The sequence below is a fragment of the Limanda limanda genome, chromosome 7 (genome assembly GCF_963576545.1).
Source record: "Limanda limanda chromosome 7, fLimLim1.1, whole genome shotgun sequence".
Classification (NCBI taxonomy): domain Eukaryota; kingdom Metazoa; phylum Chordata; class Actinopteri; order Pleuronectiformes; family Pleuronectidae; genus Limanda; species Limanda limanda.
Genome location: NC_083642.1, coordinates 5,164,421 through 5,183,145, shown reverse-complemented (window position 1 = coordinate 5,183,145; position 18,725 = coordinate 5,164,421). Strand labels below are relative to the sequence as shown.

At 43.9% G+C, this 18,725-nt stretch overlaps 1 protein-coding gene across 1 annotated transcript in view; it reads right to left on the bottom strand.

Annotated features, from left to right (window-relative positions):
- Window positions 1-18,725, bottom strand: part of plxna2 (plexin A2) — a 196,252-nt gene that overhangs the window by 26,225 nt on the left and 151,302 nt on the right. Inside the window, exons 18-24 of the mRNA XM_061074305.1 lie at window positions 17,194-17,433; window positions 16,448-16,591; window positions 14,667-14,901; window positions 12,912-13,054; window positions 11,515-11,783; window positions 1,444-1,510; window positions 1,075-1,221 (exon numbers count right to left, since the gene is read on the bottom strand). Coding sequence (XP_060930288.1) covers window positions 1,075-1,221; window positions 1,444-1,510; window positions 11,515-11,783; window positions 12,912-13,054; window positions 14,667-14,901; window positions 16,448-16,591; window positions 17,194-17,433 — 1,245 coding nt within the window. The remainder of the gene's footprint in view (window positions 1-1,074; window positions 1,222-1,443; window positions 1,511-11,514; window positions 11,784-12,911; window positions 13,055-14,666; window positions 14,902-16,447; window positions 16,592-17,193; window positions 17,434-18,725) is intronic.

Here is an 18,725-nt window from a genome sequence, read left to right as displayed (position 1 = left end):
AGCATCCTAACAATGCTTTATGGAGAAGAAGTAACAGCGATGAAAATAAAATTAGGAAACGCAATAGATAATATACTTCTGTGTTTTTCATAGGGTTGCAAAGGAGCGGAAAGTTTCCGGTAAATGTCCGGAAACTTTCTGGAAACTTTCCACGGGAAGTTAAGCTCGGGCATTTTGGGAATTTTGAAAAAAATGTAAATATACGCAAATTAAACGTTGAGCAATAAAAACATCATTCAAAACTCTATTTTAAAGATGTATAGAATGCAGCACACACTGCACGTTGAGTTTCAACCCTCCACTGTGCATTCTTCCATCACATGCACAGATAACTCCCAGCATCCTTCACTCTACAGCAGGGCTATTGAGGCCTGCTGTAGTGTGCAGGACTAGTCAGGTAAGTTTCAATGATATTACTGGCGAAAATATATTAGCATGCTGATTGAGGATTGTTCATCTGTTCATCTAGCCTACTTCCATTCATTTATCCATCAATTGTAAAATATTTTCACAGATGATTCCAATTGTTTGGCTAACTATTTATATCTCTGGCATTGCATTAGTGTTTTTTTACAAACTTTTTTCTCATCTTATTCTACAGAACAATTTCACGTGCACTCTCTCATGTGTGGAGACATTTCACCCCATCCAATGTAGAAGGAAAGGCTGTGTACATTTGCAAATACTGTGCAAAGACCTATGTTAAGAATGACACAACGATGCAGAAGCATATAGTCAAGTGCCCAAAGTTTCCTCAGGGCTCAAATCAGCCTATGACAAAACAAAATGTTTATATTTATGTCTGTATATGACAAGGTAAATACAGTTAGTATAAATTACCCACAACATTTCCAGTTTATTCCCATTAATTCCTGTTAATTCCCGTATATTCCCGTTAATTCCCATGGAAAGTTTCCCACTTTGAATATTCCCGGAATTTTGCAACCCTAATTTTTCAGCTGGGCATCGATTTAACTTTTGAGCCGAGTGCTCCCTGTGCTTTACGTCATACGAGTCATGTGTCTGCCTGTGTGTTTGTATCCGTGCACACTTCTCTCTTCAAGTCTCACATACCAGTGTTTTGTACTCGATCTGCTGGCGGATGAGTTTGTCTTCACTCAGCGAGTAGCGGGCCTCTCCGGTGATGGCATCAATGGGACCTTTCTCCATCTGCTGTTTGATGGCGCAGTACAGCATGAACAGTGGCTCCCCAGCACACTCCTGCAAACACACACACACAAACGCACAAATAGCACCAGATTGGCACACGCATTAGAAAAACAAAATGACACTGAAAACACCTACAAGTCAACTTATTGCACAAATCTGACAATGTGCGATCACACGTTTAATTTAGAAACGTGCTGAATAAGACACACAAGTTATATTCGTATGTGTCGGTACATAAGAACACAAGCTCTGTGCGTTGATTGGTGCACCAACCTTGAGGAATTTGTGGAGAAGGAAGGCGAACCAGTTCGTGAGCATCTTCTCTGCGACCGACTCCGTTCTGAAATGACAGGACAAAAACAAGAAAACGCATTTTACTCAGGGTTTATTTTTCCTTTTCCTGTTGATTTTCCAGAAGTTTTAGATAATAGACGTGTTGCATAATTCATGAGGTTATGAGCAGGACTTCAGGGAGGTTATCTTGGCGTCCTGGTTCTGCCCGTGTACCGTCTGCATCGCTGTGGTCACGGTGGATGAGCCGAGCCGAGCGCATTGTGTGTGCGTGCGTTGTTTGTGTGCGTGCGCAAGTTGAAATGTGTGAGACTGTGTACGCATGAATGTGAGTGGTAGCCGAGTGTGTGTTTGTCGTCATGTGTGGTCGAACACGGCAGGACTTCATCAGCTGTGACAAGCCTCAGCTGTTGAGAGAGAGAGAGAGAGAGAGAGACGAGTGCTGTCGCAGCCAGGTGACGCCCGATCACAGCCGCAAAAGCATCTCTCCTCTTCCTCCTCTTCCTCCCTCACCTTCTCTCCATTCCCAGTCACTCACACATGGAGGTACAGCTTGCTGCTGGGCTTGATTAGGCATGAAAACTACACAAGTGTGCAATGACCTCGCCGCTATTTCCTAACACGGCCCACAAGAGGACTGCGTGTAGGTCTTTTCATGATTCCTGCTCGTGTCTTCCTCCGAACGGCAGACAAACACCCCCCCCCATCCCCCCCGTCTGCCTCATTAGCACCATCATGGAACAGTGGAGAAGCAGAAGTTAGACGTATAAAAAAATAAAAAAGAGAGAGAACACCAAACAGCCAGGTGGGACTGGTTAACAAGCGTGAAGCACAGATGAAAGGGTTAGTTCTGTGCAGCTCATGTGGACGAGCACCTGAGGTGAATAACAAGCTGCCTCAGCTCCACAGCTCCTCGCTGCTCCTTCACCTCCTCCGCTTGACTGCGGCTCGCGTCTGCATGAGAACAGAATCAACCAGAGTGGTATGAGGCCTCGGCCAACAGCCGACAGTCCCCTTAAATCAACCAAGCCTACAAAACAATGCGCATCTTCAAATAATAATCTCAACTGCAGGAGAATGAAAGGTCCACTCATCAAGATCCATCAATTATTAACATTGAAACTGATGAAATATCTAGAGGGCGCTACCAGGTGAGTGTGCAGGAGTTAGCTATCTTTCTATCTATCTGTATATCTATCTATCTGTATATCTATCTGTATATCTATCTGTATATCTATCTATCTGTCTATCTATCTGTCTGTCTGTCTATCTGTCTGTCTGTCTGTCTGTCTATCTATCTGTCTGTATCTATCTGTCTATCTGTCTGTCTATCTATCTATCTATCTATCTATCTATCTATCTATCTATCTATCTATCTATCTATCTATCTATCTATCTATCTATCTATCTATCTATCTATCTATCTATCTATCTATCTATCTATCTATCTATCTATCTATCTATCTATCTATCTATCTATCTGTCTATCTGTCTATCTGTTTATGTATCTATGTATCTGTCTATCTGTCTATCTTTATGTCTATCTATCTATCTGTCTATCTCACTATCTGTCTTTCTGTCTATCTATCTATGTATCTATCTATCTGTCTATCTATCTATCTATCTATCTATCTGTCTGTCTGTCTGTCTGTCTATCTGTCTATCTATCTATCTATCTATCTATCTATCTATCTATCTATCTATCTATCTATCTATCTATCTATCTATCTATCTATCTATCTATCTATCTATCTATCTATCTATCTATCTATCTATCTATCTATCTATCTATCTATCTATCTTTCTATCTATTTATCTTTCTGTCTGTCTGTCTGTCTGTCTGTCTGTCTGTCTGTCTGTCTGTCTGTCTATCTGTCTGTCTGTCTGTCTGTCTGTCTGTCTGTCTGTCTGTCTGTCTGTCTGTCTGTCTGTCTGTCTGTCTGTCTGTCTGTCTGTCTGTCTGTCTGTCTGTCTGTCTGTCTGTCTGTCTGTCTGTCTGTCTGTCTGTCTGTCTGTCTGTCTGTCTGTCTGTCTGTCTGTCTGTCTGTCTGTCTGTCTGTCTGTCTGTCTATCTATCCATCTATCTATCTATCCCCTCCATGACGGATGTAAAAAAACAAACACTACCTGTTCAGGCACTGAGACCAAAACTTGTTTGTGTGGGATATTGATTTTTCCACCAGTGAGTTTTCGCTCCCCACCATTATCTCTCTCTCATTTCTCCCACTAGCTCCTAACGCAGCTGCTCACTCATCACAGGTTAACATGCCTTGTTAAAATGCAGCTTCTGATTGTCACCTGGCCGCAGATGATTACCCCCCCATCCGCTTGTACATCAGCGTCGCCTCTTTGAATAGAAATGCTTTGAATAAAAAAAACAGAAATGACCCTCTTAATGTGGCAGGAAATTACAGTGATTACTGGTGGATATGATGGAGAGGCCTTACACTGCTCGGTGCTGAACTGAGGATTAGAAGGAATTGAAGCTGCCAGGTATTAAAGACAAGCTGGAAGGCTTCCGTCTCCTCAGAGCTAAATAGTACCGGGGATGATTATACCAATTCAGACTCTGAATGGACCTGGAGGGAGATTATGACTATTATGGAGATAATTGCGTTAAGTCGTGTTTGAGGGGTGTAAGTAAGAGTCTGGGGCCGAAGCAGAAATCCCCGGAAGAATAAGTCCGAGCCGGAGAACGGTGACAACAGCAAACGTTTGAGTTGCCGAGACTAGAAAGAGAGCTGGTCACTCGAAGGAGATATTTAAGAATGAGACGTCCTTTCCTCTCTTTCACATGCACATGCAGGACTTTGCTCTTCAGCTGCAGGACAGAGGAGGAGGAGAGGTTTGCTTTGAATGACGTGTTGTTGCCCGGAGGCAGCTCCTCTGCGAACGAGACCGCCGGCCAGACTGTTGGCAGCTCGCTGAGAGGATGGAGGGCGGGATGACAGAAAGTGTAACGTGCCAGCAAGGGGGGGGGATAGAGGGGGGGGGGGGGAGTAGATTAGTTCACTCAGTTTCAGCTGCAGCATGAGAGAGAGAACACACTGCTGAAAATAAAGCCAGAGTCTGAGGAGGTGCACGCTCCTGAGCATGTGTAGCTCCACCCTCTCCCTTCGCCTTTGTCATCCCGACATATACAAACAAACAGGAGAGGCTTTACATGCTCAGAGAAAGGGACACACACACACACACACACACACACACACACACAGACACACACACACAGAGACGCTGCAGCACAACACAAAGTCTTCATTCACAAACACAACAAGGAGCCGCAGCGAGTGCCTGAGGCTTCAGTTTCACGCTGAAAAAAAATATATTGTAGATCTTCTTTTGACAACACCCCAAATCCCTGTGTAATTGCCCCCCCCCCCCCACCCCAACCCTGCTTATCACGCCCCCCCCCCCCCCAGCTCATATGAGTATTGAGTGTGTTAGAAGTTAATGGAACCTATTAAGCATTTTAATAAGCTCAGCAAGTCCCGAAGAAGGAAAGTCAAATAAAGGCTTTTGTGCCGACTCCCCCTTAATATCTTCCATGCACTTTCTTCTCCTCCTTCTCCTTTTCCTTCTTGTCCTCCTCCTCGTCTGCCTCCACTTCCCTCTTTCAATTAATTGAGTTCCATTAATGAACATCAGGATTTCATTATCCCACATAATGTTTAAGAGGGGGCCTGGCACCCCCCCCCCGCCCCCCCGGTTTCTGGTCTCCTAATGGCAGCTGGGATATTAGCAGGCGGCGGAATGTCTTTCAATGAAACGAATGCCAAACACAATACTGGCTCTCTTAATAATGCTGTACTCCGTTGCTCTGCATGGGCGGAAATCTCATTACTAAACGCTGAGGAGAAAAATAATACAAGATTGAAAAGTCTCAAGGTGATAGAGGCAATGTTCTGTGATTCCATTAAAAGAACATTATGAAGAGGAGGGAAAAGGGAGAGAGAAACTGGGTGAGGAGAACGGCTGTGGCAAAACTCGAGGAGATAATGGAGAGAACGGAGAATGGAGTTTAATGTCAAAAAAAGACGTGGCGAGCTATTCTAGGAGGCTGTGGCGGGGGGGGGGGGTAGTAGTAATGCACAATGCGGTGAAGTGAGCGGACAGGTCGAGCACAAGCAGAGGAGGCGAACGCAGGAAATGTATTCTGCTAATGGCGGAAAAAATACAATCCAAACACCTGGAGGTGCAGCATTAGTTCCACTTAGTGCGCCGGAGAGTGAGGAAATCAAACACATTGTCAGAGCTTACACACGGGAAGCTTCAAGGGGAATGTTAGTGTCTGCGAGCAAAGATCTGCTCCACACACCGAGAGAAAGAGAGCGTCTCACATCTTTAAATACAAAAGGAGGCCAGAGCTGCTTTGAACCATCGCGCCTCAGAGGAGAAATGAGTGCATGGATACCAGGAGCTGATTGGTGATGTTATATCTTTGCTACATGGAGGCAAACGCTCTGATTTGTTTGACTTTGCATGACGGATGGTAAAAATGGGATCCAGCACTTAGCAGAAGCGTAACACACACAAATGATCTATCTATCTATCTATCTATCTATCTATCTATCTATCTATCTATCTATCTATCTATCTATCTATCTATCTATCTATCTATCTATCTATCTATCTATCTATCTATCTATCTATCTATCTATCTATCTATCTATCTATCTATCTATCTATGTACCTACTTACCTACCTACCTACCTACCTACCTACCTACCTACCTATCTATCTATCTATCTATCTATCTATCTATCTATCTATCTATCTATCTATCTATCTATCTATCTATCTATCTATCTATCTATCTATCTATCTATCTATCTATCTATCTATCTATCTATCTACCTATCTACCTACCTACCTACCTACCTACCTACCTACCTACCTACCTACCTACCTACCTACCTACCTACCTATCTACCTACCTACCTACCTACCTACCTACCTATCTACCTATCTATCTATCTATCTATCTATCTATCTATCTATCTATCTATCTATCTATCTATCTATCTATCTATCTATCTATCTATCTATCTATCTATCTATCTATCTACCTACCTACCTATCTACCTACCTACCTACCTACCTACCTACCTACCTACCTACCTACCTACCTACCTACCTACCTACCTACCTACCTACCTACCTACCTACCGACCTACCTACCTACCTACCTATCTATCTATCTATCTATCTATCTATCTATCTATCTATCTATCTATCTATCACACACAAACTGTCCTCTGGCATTCAAACACAACCAACTATTACTCTCAGCCAATGACACAAGCCCACTGGTGCGTTGTGTTCTCAGTGGCCGTAACACAGTCGACCAGTTCCTCAAATAAGTTCCATTGATTTGTTTCCCATCCTCTTTAATCTGCCACAAGGCTCTTTTGCATGCAATCATTCATTTTCCTCATTCTACGATCCACCACTCCATCCCAATTCCACTTCTTATCATAAGAGGAGCCGAAATTAAAAACATATTAGGCCCAACGAGTGGAATCTACTGTCGGCAAATGTTCCCATCAGCTCCTGGCCCACGCTCAACATGAGCCAAGAAGAGGGATGTTGTTTTAACAGACATTTAACCAAGTCCACCTTTAACCCTGAAAACTCATTACTCACAGTTCTCTTTATCAAAAATCTGAAAGTATTCGGGCATCATCTTTATTTTCGGACTCTGTATAAACAGTTTAGTGTCAGTGGAATGAAATAAGTTAATCTAATATTATCAGTCTCAATAAAGAATAGATAGATAGCACATCAGCAATTTAACAGTAACATATGAAAGAACTTCTATCAGGAGAGAATCTGGAGTGAGAGAGAGAGAGAGAGAGAGAGAGAGAGAGAGAGAGAGAGAGAGAGAGAGAGAGAGAGAGAGAGAGAGAGAGAGAGAGAGAGAGAGAGTGTGTGTGTGTGTGAGAGGAACACAGAGGGAAAGTTGTGTTGGAGGCAGACAGAGCTGCTGAGCAGGAGGCGGAACCCGAGTGTTAATCAGAAGAAGTTCACACGTCGTTAATGTTCTGCCCACGTAACCTGAACATTCCTCTGTGGAAAGCCTCCACAGCCTCCGACTAATTTGCCAGATTAATATGTTTATTGGTTGTCTAGCTGCAGCTCCAATCGCTGAATCCCACTCCGACGCACATCCTCAACGTTTCCCCTTCATCCCCCCCCCCCTACTCGTCCTCCCTCCTGTCTTCCCCTCTCCCTCTGCACTATGGTTAGTGATGGTTCTTCATCTTGTCACTGGAACCCACCGCAGGAACAGGGATCAATAATTAAGGGGACTTTGCTGGAAGAGCCACATCGTACTGCTTTTGTGTTATAACTTCCTTATGCATCTATACTCTTGTATACACACTTAACAATATATAGCACACACACACATACACTGCTGCATACAGGAATGATTTAAAGGTACAGTGTTGAGTTTTCATGGCAGGGACGGTTAAGTTGTTTGTAGTGTACATTAGATATTAGATCATATTCTCTATGTTTCATACCATAAAACACCCAAAATCAACAAATGTGGCCCATATAGCTAATTCCATGTTATAAGGCTCCCATCATTGAACAAAAACTATTCAAAACCACACACATGAGATAAGCTTTTCAGTGACACAGTAATTCATTTAGAGTTAAAGGTCCAGTGTGTCAGATTATCTATTGGCAGAAATTGAACCATCACCTGAAACTTGAGGCTTCTTTATGCTGTAAGCCGAGCGCCTCGGAGAGCTTTTCGTGCACCTCTGATTTTTCTAACTGTCCGTGTTTATTTTAGAGACCCCACAGACAGCCCTTAGTTGTGATTGGTCTGCGAACGACATAATTTCCGTACGACGTCATTTCCGTATTTCACATTTCCGGACCTCAAACTTCTGGTTTGCTTCTGGTTTTCTTCCGTATATCATAAGACGGCCACGGTAAAATCCAAACACAACTACGATAAGAATATGGAAAGCAACATTGAAGAGCGTCAAGTGGAGGAGGTCCGGAGGTACGAGCGACTGTACAACCCGTCTAAGAGGTAAATAAACACACATGGACTTCTTCTTCCCAGAAATGGGCTAGGCTTCTCTGAGCTCGTCTTACGTTGCGCCACCTACTGTTTGGCGGTGAATTGTTTTCAGACGGACGTTCGTCGGAGAAGCAAAAATCAAAAAGACTCCCTGGTATCCGTGCGTCCCTCTCCGCGACACGGATACGTAGAAGCATAATGGAGCCTTTAGATTCTTTAGTGTTTTTGTTTCATTAGAATGAGCCGTTATAGCTACATCCAGAGCAGGTCCTCTTCCACGGAGGCGGCCATGTTGAGTCTCCATGTTTCTACAGTAGCCTGGAGAGGACAATCCAAGAACTGGATTTAGAGATGATCATTCCTGTCCTCATGTAGATTCCTCTTCACACCTAAAGGTAGGTGAAAGGCGAGGGTGTATTCAGTCGGTTGCCATCTGCAACCTCACCAGTAGATGCCACTAAATCCTACACACTGGTACTTTAAACCTTACAAATACCAACTCGTTTCGTAAATACTCAGAACTGTCCCGGACAAATAGACTTTTAAGACTAGTGTGAGATATTCTTGCAACAACTACACATCCCATGTGTCTTAAGCAGATATATAGTGATTTTTCCATCCATGCATATAATCTACCTCTCTATCTTTTGTGCAGAATGTGGACTATCCTTTACCAAACAGCCATTTGGGTCGTACACATAAAACATTGATGACTGTAACTTGCCACGCAGGGAGCATGAGGATAACATGCTACGGCACCATGACAGATGGAACTATTTCCGTATCTTTGACTGTAATGCTTGTGCGAGTGTGGTTTTCCTCTTCGAGGGTCGAGGATGCTGCCGCTCGTGGACATTTTCCCCTCTAGAGAGAATCATTCATTCAAACAGCCGAAGAGATGGCGAAGCCCTTTGCTGGGACACTCTCTACCCACTGTAATATAGATGAGGACAGGAAGTAGGTTGGGTGACCCGGAGGACCTTGATGTATGTTGGCTCTCTCCTGCAGCCATGTAAACTTTGCCCAGGGACTGTAAGCTCACCAATAATTCATCCAGAACAACAGTGAGAGTGACCGCTGCTTCTACTCATCTACTCAGAGGACACTGGATCCCAGCGTATCCAGCACAGCTTTTAATAAGTGAACCAGCATCCACATGCACAGTCACATTTGGACATCATCAACAAAAAAGCTCAAGGATCAGCTTACGTGCTCATTGTAAGCAGTATTCATCAAAACTAGAACAGAGGGGGTTCTCAGGCAACATGACAGCAAGCGTTTCTCTTGGCTATTACAGTGGGTACGGAAAGTATTCAGACCCCTTTAAATTTTTCACTCTTTGTTTCATTGCAGCCATTTGCTAAAATCAAAAAAGTTCATTTTATTTCTCATTAATGTACACTCAGCACCCCATCTTGACAGAAAAAAACAAATTTATTAAAAAAGAAAAACTGAAATATCACATGGTCATAAGTACTTTCCGTACCCACTGTATATGAGATATTAGACTGAGGAGAGCCAGTAGAGAAGACAAGTGAGCGGGAACATGGCAACAAAGTTTGAGACGTGCTCAATCTGACTATCATCACAGACGTGTGCATGTGTGCGAGTCAGCTGGTCGGCTCGGCTTTTTTCTCGGAATCGACGATGAGCAAGACAACAACGGCAAAGCGCCAGATCAAATCGATAATCCTTGGAACTCCTCTGAAAAACGAGGAGTGAAATGCAAAATAGCTATCGGACATTTAGCCGGGATCACGGGACGGCGTTACTAATAAGGGAGGGGACATGAAAACTGTCATATGTCCACATCAGTCCACTTCTCTGTCTTTCCACCTCCAGGTCTGTTTGCCTCTGTCTGTTGTTGTTGTTTACCCAGACTATTAACACGTCTTGTTTTCAAACACAGACACTGAGGGAACATTAACATCAGAAAGAAAGGTGTCGTTTTGAAAGTGTAGCAGCCGCCTGCTCTCACTGAATCTGCTTATTAGTAATGTAAACATAATCAAAAAGCCACACGCAGAGAGTGAAGCTTTCAGGTCGCCTGTTCACGCTGACCGAGCTTTGTACGTTCTGTTTTCCTTTCAGCCGAGCGGCAGCCGAGGAAACCCGGGCCAGGACTTAGCCGGTGTTTAAAGTTTTAACACATTATCCCAACTCCCCTGGAAAACAATGTTCACTGGAGACACAGAGAAGGAGGGAGAGGAAAAAAAGAAAGTTAAGTCAAACCGCCTCTGAATGTTTCATAAGGTGCCTGAGCCTGGAGGATAAGTGAGACTGACATCGGCAATGAGAGAGCAAGGGGGGGGGGGGAGCGACAGACTGAGAGAGAGAATGTGGAGATTCAGAGAGGATTCAGATGTTCCTCCCGACGTGGAGAGTTTATCTCGGCGTACTGTAGATTTTGCCGTGGCGCTCATTACAAGCCTTGTTCTGAGAAGTGTCTGCACGGCGAAGCAAGGGAGAATCAGAATGCATCCGCCCGCAAGAGAAAGAACCAAGCTCTAAAAATCAATCCTCATCCGTCTGCCTAGATATGTATTTAAATGAGGGATGTGTTTTTAATATCTCCATAAATATCCTCAGGGCACGAGATCACATATCCACACAGATACAGTGAAATATTCTTCTTCTTCTTCTTTTAATCAAATCAAACACCTGAAACTAAATCGCAGTATTTCCTGAGGATTAAGGCAAATTCCTCTTAATGAACATGTATCATTTTAAAGAGGCTTTTGTTTTGTATCAGTTTATGTAAATCTCTTTTTTAATTTGATTATTTAAAATGCTCCTGTTGTATGTATTAAATTATTAACTAATGCATTAATGGGCTTTTCTTTGTTGATTTTCATGAAAGCTTTCGGGGGAATGATATTCACTTCAAATCGAATTCACAGAGTTTAATTAATAGTTTGGATAAATGACTTTAAACGAAGCAGGCAACTCCCAAACCCTCGTTTGGCTACAGGACATAATCCTCCCGCTGTGTCTCTCTCCAGGCGGCGTGTTACCTCCGCAGCAGCAGCTTGGGATGGTTCTTGCTCTCCAGGTTGCGGTCGATGAGGTCCGACAGCAGGTGCTTCAGGACGTCGGTGGCGTACTCCAGTCGCCCCTGCAGGGCCGTCATGATCAGGGAGGCCACGTTGCCGCGGTCCCTCATGGAAAAGGAACGCTGCATTTCCAGCGTGCGGATGAAGGTGAGCAGGAAGAGCTTGTTGTTGATGAGCTGGCCGAACAGCTTCAAGGCCTTCTCCACATTCTGCTGGCCGTTACCTGACACCTGGAGGGACGAGGGGGAAGTAATGTTAGGGGATGAACATCTTCCAGCACTCAAACTTTCATTTAGACGAGTTTAAACAATTGTTGTTCCTCAGCTTCTCATCCTGACCTTGTCTCACACAAAATAAAGATTTGTCCAAAGGGACCAAAACCCTCGGTCATGTTTCAGTTCAGGCAGACAGACGTTCCCACTCATGGAAGGTAACCGAGAGGATCTTAATCAATTATTGACCCAGGTCTGTTAAAAAAGCATTGTAGCCCGAGTTAGCTGCCATTTCACTTCTAAGTCACATGTCAAACTACTTTGCAGTGTAAGACAATCCCTACGTGACAAAACTCACTTTCTTTTTACTTTTTACCCACAAAAAAGTTTGGATATCTCATCCAGGGTTTGAGGACAGAGGGCGCTGTATCCTGCACAGACTGCTCAGCCCCGGGGAAATGTGAGAAATTACTCGACTTGACCTTATTTGATATGAAAACTTGTCAAACTCAGAATGTCTCGATTCTGTAACTTACTGAACATCACTGTGGAAGTGGAGGATTTTCAACTCGTGACTTGTGGGAGACAACTTTTAGGCGCAATTGTCCTCTAGTGTTCAGCAGCCTTCACAGGGACAGGCTGATCTGAATCCCTCCTCCCAATACTGAATCCCACCCTGCCTCACACACAATCTACAAATAGAAAGGTGGGCCTCTATCACCACGATTCCAGACCTGGAATTATTCAAGTCATTACTCTCATACCGCTGAGCCACTGATGGATGAAATAACCATGTGCCTGGCCCCTGTTTTCCATGAGCGAGCTTGCAGGTGAGATTTACATGCGTGTGTGAGCTGATGTTGCCTAGCATGATCAGCTGTATGTGTGCATGTGTGTGTGATCTGAGGGTGGAAACGATAAGTGCAATCATTTCTCCAACAAGCACTTTACTGCTTACAGAGGTTCAGCTGTGGGCGGCTGGTGAAGACAAACACACAACCACTCCTTCTTCTTCTTTGAACTCAGCTTGACTTTCTCTTGCCCTTTCTTAATGCATATGCTGCCTATGTGTGTCTCATTCATCTTTCTTCCAATTCGTCCTCCTCCCCCCTGTCTCTCCCTCTCTCGATCTCTCGGTCTCACTACCTCCAGCTCTCTGAGGACGGGATGATCCTCGATACCGGGGAAGAGAACCCTCATGGCGTACGTCCTGTAGTCCAGATGAGGGATTCCAGCTCGGTCCAGGTCGCTGGTCAGCTCGTTGATGTCCGTCTGTAGCTCGGCAAAAGCTGAGAGGAGAGAAAACAAAGACGACAGATCCGTTTATACTCGAGACATACAGCACATACATATATATATAAAACTCTTCTCTAAATCCCCGAGGACCAGATGTGTGCAGCCTTCTTATCTTCATGGTCTTCACTGCCGTTATAATGAAGTCGACAGTGAGAGCTCAAGATGTCAGAGAAACTGCATGTTGCACTTCTCTCCCCTAACAAAAAACACAGAGCTCTCTCTTCCTCATACACAACACACACACACACACACACACACACACACGCTCAGCCCCTTGTCACTCATTTTTATCTACCGACCAGTAAAGAGTGTGTGTGTGGAGCCAGCGTGAGGCTGCAGGTGAGCTCTGCTTAATTGGCTCCATCCTGCCCGGCTCGTGTTCGGGCTCACGGCTCAGTTGCTCTGCCTTGCTGCCCTTGGGGAGCCCCCCCCCCCCCTGTTTGCAGCCTATCACAGGAGCAGCGGAGGTCCCCATAACACCCTCCTCAAACCCCTCCACCCTCCTGGTCACTGCTAATGGTTAAAAAACACAGATCTTCTCCTCTCCTACAGTTGCTTGTGTAAGACTGATTCCTCCGGTTTGTCCTCCTCTGTCTCTCTGTGTGACCGTCTCTAATTCGACCGATCACAAAGTTTGCTGCGATCGGGTGTTTACCTCTGCTTAATACAAGTGGATGAGCGACTCAGGGGCAGCTGGAGGGGATGAGTAATCAGGTCCTCTCTGGCTGATGAAATATCCTGAACGCGGCTGAATAAAAACCTCACTTTCGCCGTCTCAGTGATTGGATGTAATGACCCCCATGATGACATCAGGGGCCAATCGCCTGTGTTTATTTGAGAGAACTCGTGTAGAACTGAAGGTTTTGAACCACAGAGCTTGTTGTGTGGTTGATCTGCTGTTTGCAGGAGCGGCTCCAGGTTATCTGGGGTCCTGCAACACACAGCTGGTTCAAAGCAGCTGTGTGTTGCAGTGACACACACAACATGGTGTAGGTTACTTTTGTGTGGCTAAAAACACAGCTGCACACAGAAAACACACAATTACAGAAGAACGGGCACACACGTCTCCTAAAAACATAAACGTGGAATTATCCTTCCAGTTAAAACATGAATAAAATGTATTAAACATAATGTTCCTCTCGCTGGGGGGAAAGTTGCTTTTCTCTAACGAGAAACTCGGTATTCATGCTTCAGCTTGTGTGCAGGTCTGTGTGTACAGCATGCAAACTAGAAAGCAGAAAGAACTGCGAGAATCAGCTACGTGACCAGACAGGTCACACACAGAGCTAACAGACCCAATCTGAGTGTCGTGGAATAAAAGCCGGATGACTCACTGCCCCAGATTTGGAAATATTTCCACTGAATTATTCAACAAACACAGACAACCAGTAATGTACTTACTGTACTATATGCACAGATACACTTTTTTTTCTTCTTTTAAATGATTACAGCCTGTACGAGAGAAATGCATTCAGAGAGCAGCCTCGGAAATTACTGTGTGTAAATGTAGATTCCAAGCGAAGCAGACCCGTAATCATCCCCAGTGAAAACAGTCCGCTGCTCCAGCTTCCCACTCGCTCTGCACGCTGACTCAGCAGTTCTTACCTTCTTTGCACTCCAGGGCGACCCGGGACTCCAGGTTGTCCATTTGCATCTGCAGGCGCTTCAGGGTGAGGTCGTTTTCACGCGACTTCCTCTTGTAGGCGATGAGGACGAGGATGACGATGATGAGGAGCAGGCCTCCGCCGGCGGCGATGCTGACGATGGCGGGCAGGGTGAGCAGGCTGTCGGACATGATGTTGACGGCGCCGGGGGAAACGTGGAGACCACCTACTTGAACCTGGGGGGGGACAACAAACAGGCTTAATCACAAGTCATCTACGAGTACACCTTCCTGCAGAGACTGGTGAAAAATCCTAAAACACAAAGGTTAGATGCATAATTTACTCACATTTGAACAAATTATAATCAGTGGTTAAAAGATCATTCAAGTGGAGAAAATCCGATACAGTTTGACAAACAATCTTAAACAATTCTACAAGATCTGGCAGCCATTCTTAGACCATCTTGTTCAATTTGATGGAGATTTAGAGCAGCTATGAGACTCACATAGGCCACTCACCTCTTTTTTGATGTATTTTGTGTACTAGTGATGCATCAATACTTTTCATTGTCTTGAGTTGTATGCCCTGTTTGTTAGTTTTGTTTTATTTTATTTCAATTGACTCTTTTTTCTTTCTTTCTCTTTTCCTTTCATTTTGGCATAATTTCTTACTTACTCCTAGTACAGTGGTTCTTAACCTTATTGGAGGTACTGAACCCTGCAAGCTTCATCAGTGCATTCACCGAACCCTTCGTAATTGGACAAATAAAATATTATTTCTTCAAAACATAGGTATATATTTTGTTAGTGCACAAAATTAACCATGCATCAGGTGCACACAAAATCACTGTGTTCAAAGGACTAAACCAATAAACAGGAATTTCACACAAAAACATAAATAATATAATAAATAATATTTATTGCAAATCAATGTGACTTTTGCTGTTGCCTTTCAGATACAGCTTCAGAAATGCACGGCTTCACCTTGGCAAGTGCCACTCTCATATCATTTTCAGAACAAAGTCTGTTCCTTTTCTCAATTTTCATGTCTACCATCCTCGAAAAGTATTGCTCGCAAAAATAAGTTGTAACAAACGGTGTGAGTATCTCAAGGGTCACCAAAACATTGAGAGCGTTGTTGTTCTGAAGAGTTGCTGTTGAAGCTGGCTCTGCTGAATGACATACAATCACAACGGCCACAATCGACTACTGAGCGCACCAAGTTCCCTGCAGCACAGATATCAAAGCTAAGCAATGTGGCGTGATCAGCTGCAGCCAATGACGGCCAAGCGAAGTCTTGCCGAACCCCCGAGAGTGACTCACCGAACCCCTGGGGTTCGATCGAACCCAGGTTAAGAACCACTGTCCTAGTATTTGTCTGTATGTACTTAACTACCTGAAAAAAAACTAATAAACAAATTGAAAAAAAAAAAAAAAAGATCAGTCAAATGATAATTGATACACAGCAAAAGTCTTTTGAAAACAGAGGTAAATATTGTCTGGTGAAAATGATTCTGAGTGCAAACCTCAGAGGAAAACAAGTCTGAGATCCAATGAAGGAACAAGCAACAAGAAATAGATTGATCCTGGCAGAACATTTCGATAGCTCTAGGTTGACTGACGCCCTTTGACCCCCCCCCCCCCCCGTAGCTGAATGAATGATGAATCATTGCAAACTATAATTTAACGGACAACTATTATGAAGAATAAATCAAAAAACGCCACGGGGTGGGAGAGAAGTTTAGGCAGGTGGAGGCTAACGAAGACACAGACATGTACTCACCATGACTTTGTATTGCCCGGTGAGGTTGGGCGGCTCACACAGCAGCTGGCTCTCCGACACGGTGACCGAGCAGGGAGTCTCTCCAATCAGCACCGTGTAGTTAAGCTTCACCCCTCCCGGTGCTTGGGGAACCAGGTTTCTTCCCTGTGGGCATGAGGAGATGAACAGACGGGTGTGAAATTAGGAGGAAGATAAAAATCCTACAATTCTAAAAACCCCTGAAGCAAATATATCACCTGAATAAACTGTAAATTACACATTTGTGACATTTCTCACAATGAGTGGTATAGGAGCACCATGAAGCATCAAAATACGTTAAATATGGTTCTGTTGTGAATGCTTTTGCTGATATATTGAAGGTGACATATTATGCACTCAAAACAGGTCAATCTGAGGAGGGCTGCTTAGACAGGGTAAAAATTGTGCTGTTTTAAATGATCCTTGTGGTATTTTGACCAAAATATGTTTCAAAAATTTCATTAAGACCCCAATGAACCATATCAACTGCGGTAAAATGGGCATAATATGTCTCATTTAAGATATCCAAAGACACTGAAAAAAGGTCATCGTTTTTTAGCTAGTTAGCCAATGATAAAAAGTACACCATGTACTCCTAATGTTGTGAAACTGTATCGAGTGTCATGAACATTTTTATTTTGTTGCAGCTGAAGGTGAATGGACTTTAGTGCATGTGGATTTATGGGTACATGGTGTTATTTGGACCGTCTGGCTTCAGTGTACTTTACCTTGAGAATGATAGGGGAGCCAGGTTTCTGATCCAGGACTCCAGAGGAGCTGAGCGGCTCGAAGTACGGGTTGGGGAAGTAGAGGAGGTTGGTGTTGTTGTACACCAGCAGCGCCTGGACGTTGTTGAAGATGAAGCCGAACTCGTCGGCGTGCTTCACCGTCTCCAAACCCGGGAGGTATTCTGTCGTCAGGGATGGAGCCAGGCAGCTCATGCTCGTGGTGTTCAATACCTTACACACCTGAAGGAGAACAAACAGAAGAAAGTTTGTGAGAAAATCACCTTTTTTGAGACACTGACGTAGACGAGTTGCACACAAATACTAAACAAATCATGTGGTCCTGTCGTCCAGGAAAAGGCTCGGATGGTTTTTTTTTCTGACTCCAAACAAACCCCAAGTTTCCAGCTGATGCATTATAAAGCCCTTTGTTTAAGTGGGATTTTAACTGAAACTCACTGGGAACAACATGAACAGGGAGCTCACCCTCCTAATAACTGGAATTAAAAAAAATCCTCATTGTCTGTCGTTATTATCATTAGCCTCTTTATTGGGGAGGAAGCCTCTTCTAGAGGAAATTGCTGCCGAGGCTTCACTGGAAAACACTGGAGGACACGGAGGATGGAGGCATTGTTCCTCTGTTTCCTCAGGTAGCGATTGAGCTATGGCTCTTTTATTACTCCTCTCCAGTTCTCCCAGATGAGAGACCGGTCGTCCATCCATCCTCTGCAGCTCAGCTCTGGAGTGAAGGGGGGGTAAGGATTGATCGCTGCATAGCACTCTGCTCAGAGAGGTTTTTATCTCCTCTCTCTCCCTCCCAGCTCTCTCTCTCTTTCTCTCTCTCTCTCGCTCTCGCTCTCCCTCTGGGGAACAAACTTAATTAGAGGTAAACATCATCAAAGCTGCTGGGCGCCGGGGACGACCACACCCCCTACCTGTTGGTCTGCAGCCGGGGGAGATCGATGCAAACTCATTTTGTGCAGAATGCACCAATTGTGTTTTGCCAGCATGGTGCGAGGAGCTGGAAGGAGGGACCGGTCTCTTTATTTACTTTACTCTTGGATATAGATTGTAAGGTGTTTGTGTGTTTTCACCTCGTAGAGCAATGGACCTTAAGGTGAAAATAAATTCATGTAATGTGTTCATGATTTTAAGCTGCAACCACTGATTATTTCTTATTTATGATCCAGTCTGACCTGCCCTCACCTTTTGATTTAATATTTCGTTAACTAAATTATATAATAATAATAACATATAAACTAACCAGGGATAAATCCCCAAAAAGATAAGTCAGAGAGGAAAATAGAGAGTTTGATTCTGCGTGGACAGATTCATTTGCTGAAAAGTACCAAGCTGGGGATGAGCAAAAAAAAACATAGTTATTTATTTCAAAGTAGGCCTACACATGCCAATGTATTTTGTTCTCCTCTTCATAAGAGGTAAAAAAAAAAAAATGATTGCTGTCATTCCATAATTTAATAAATGCAACAAACTATAGTTTTTATATATATTGTATAACTATATATATAACCTTA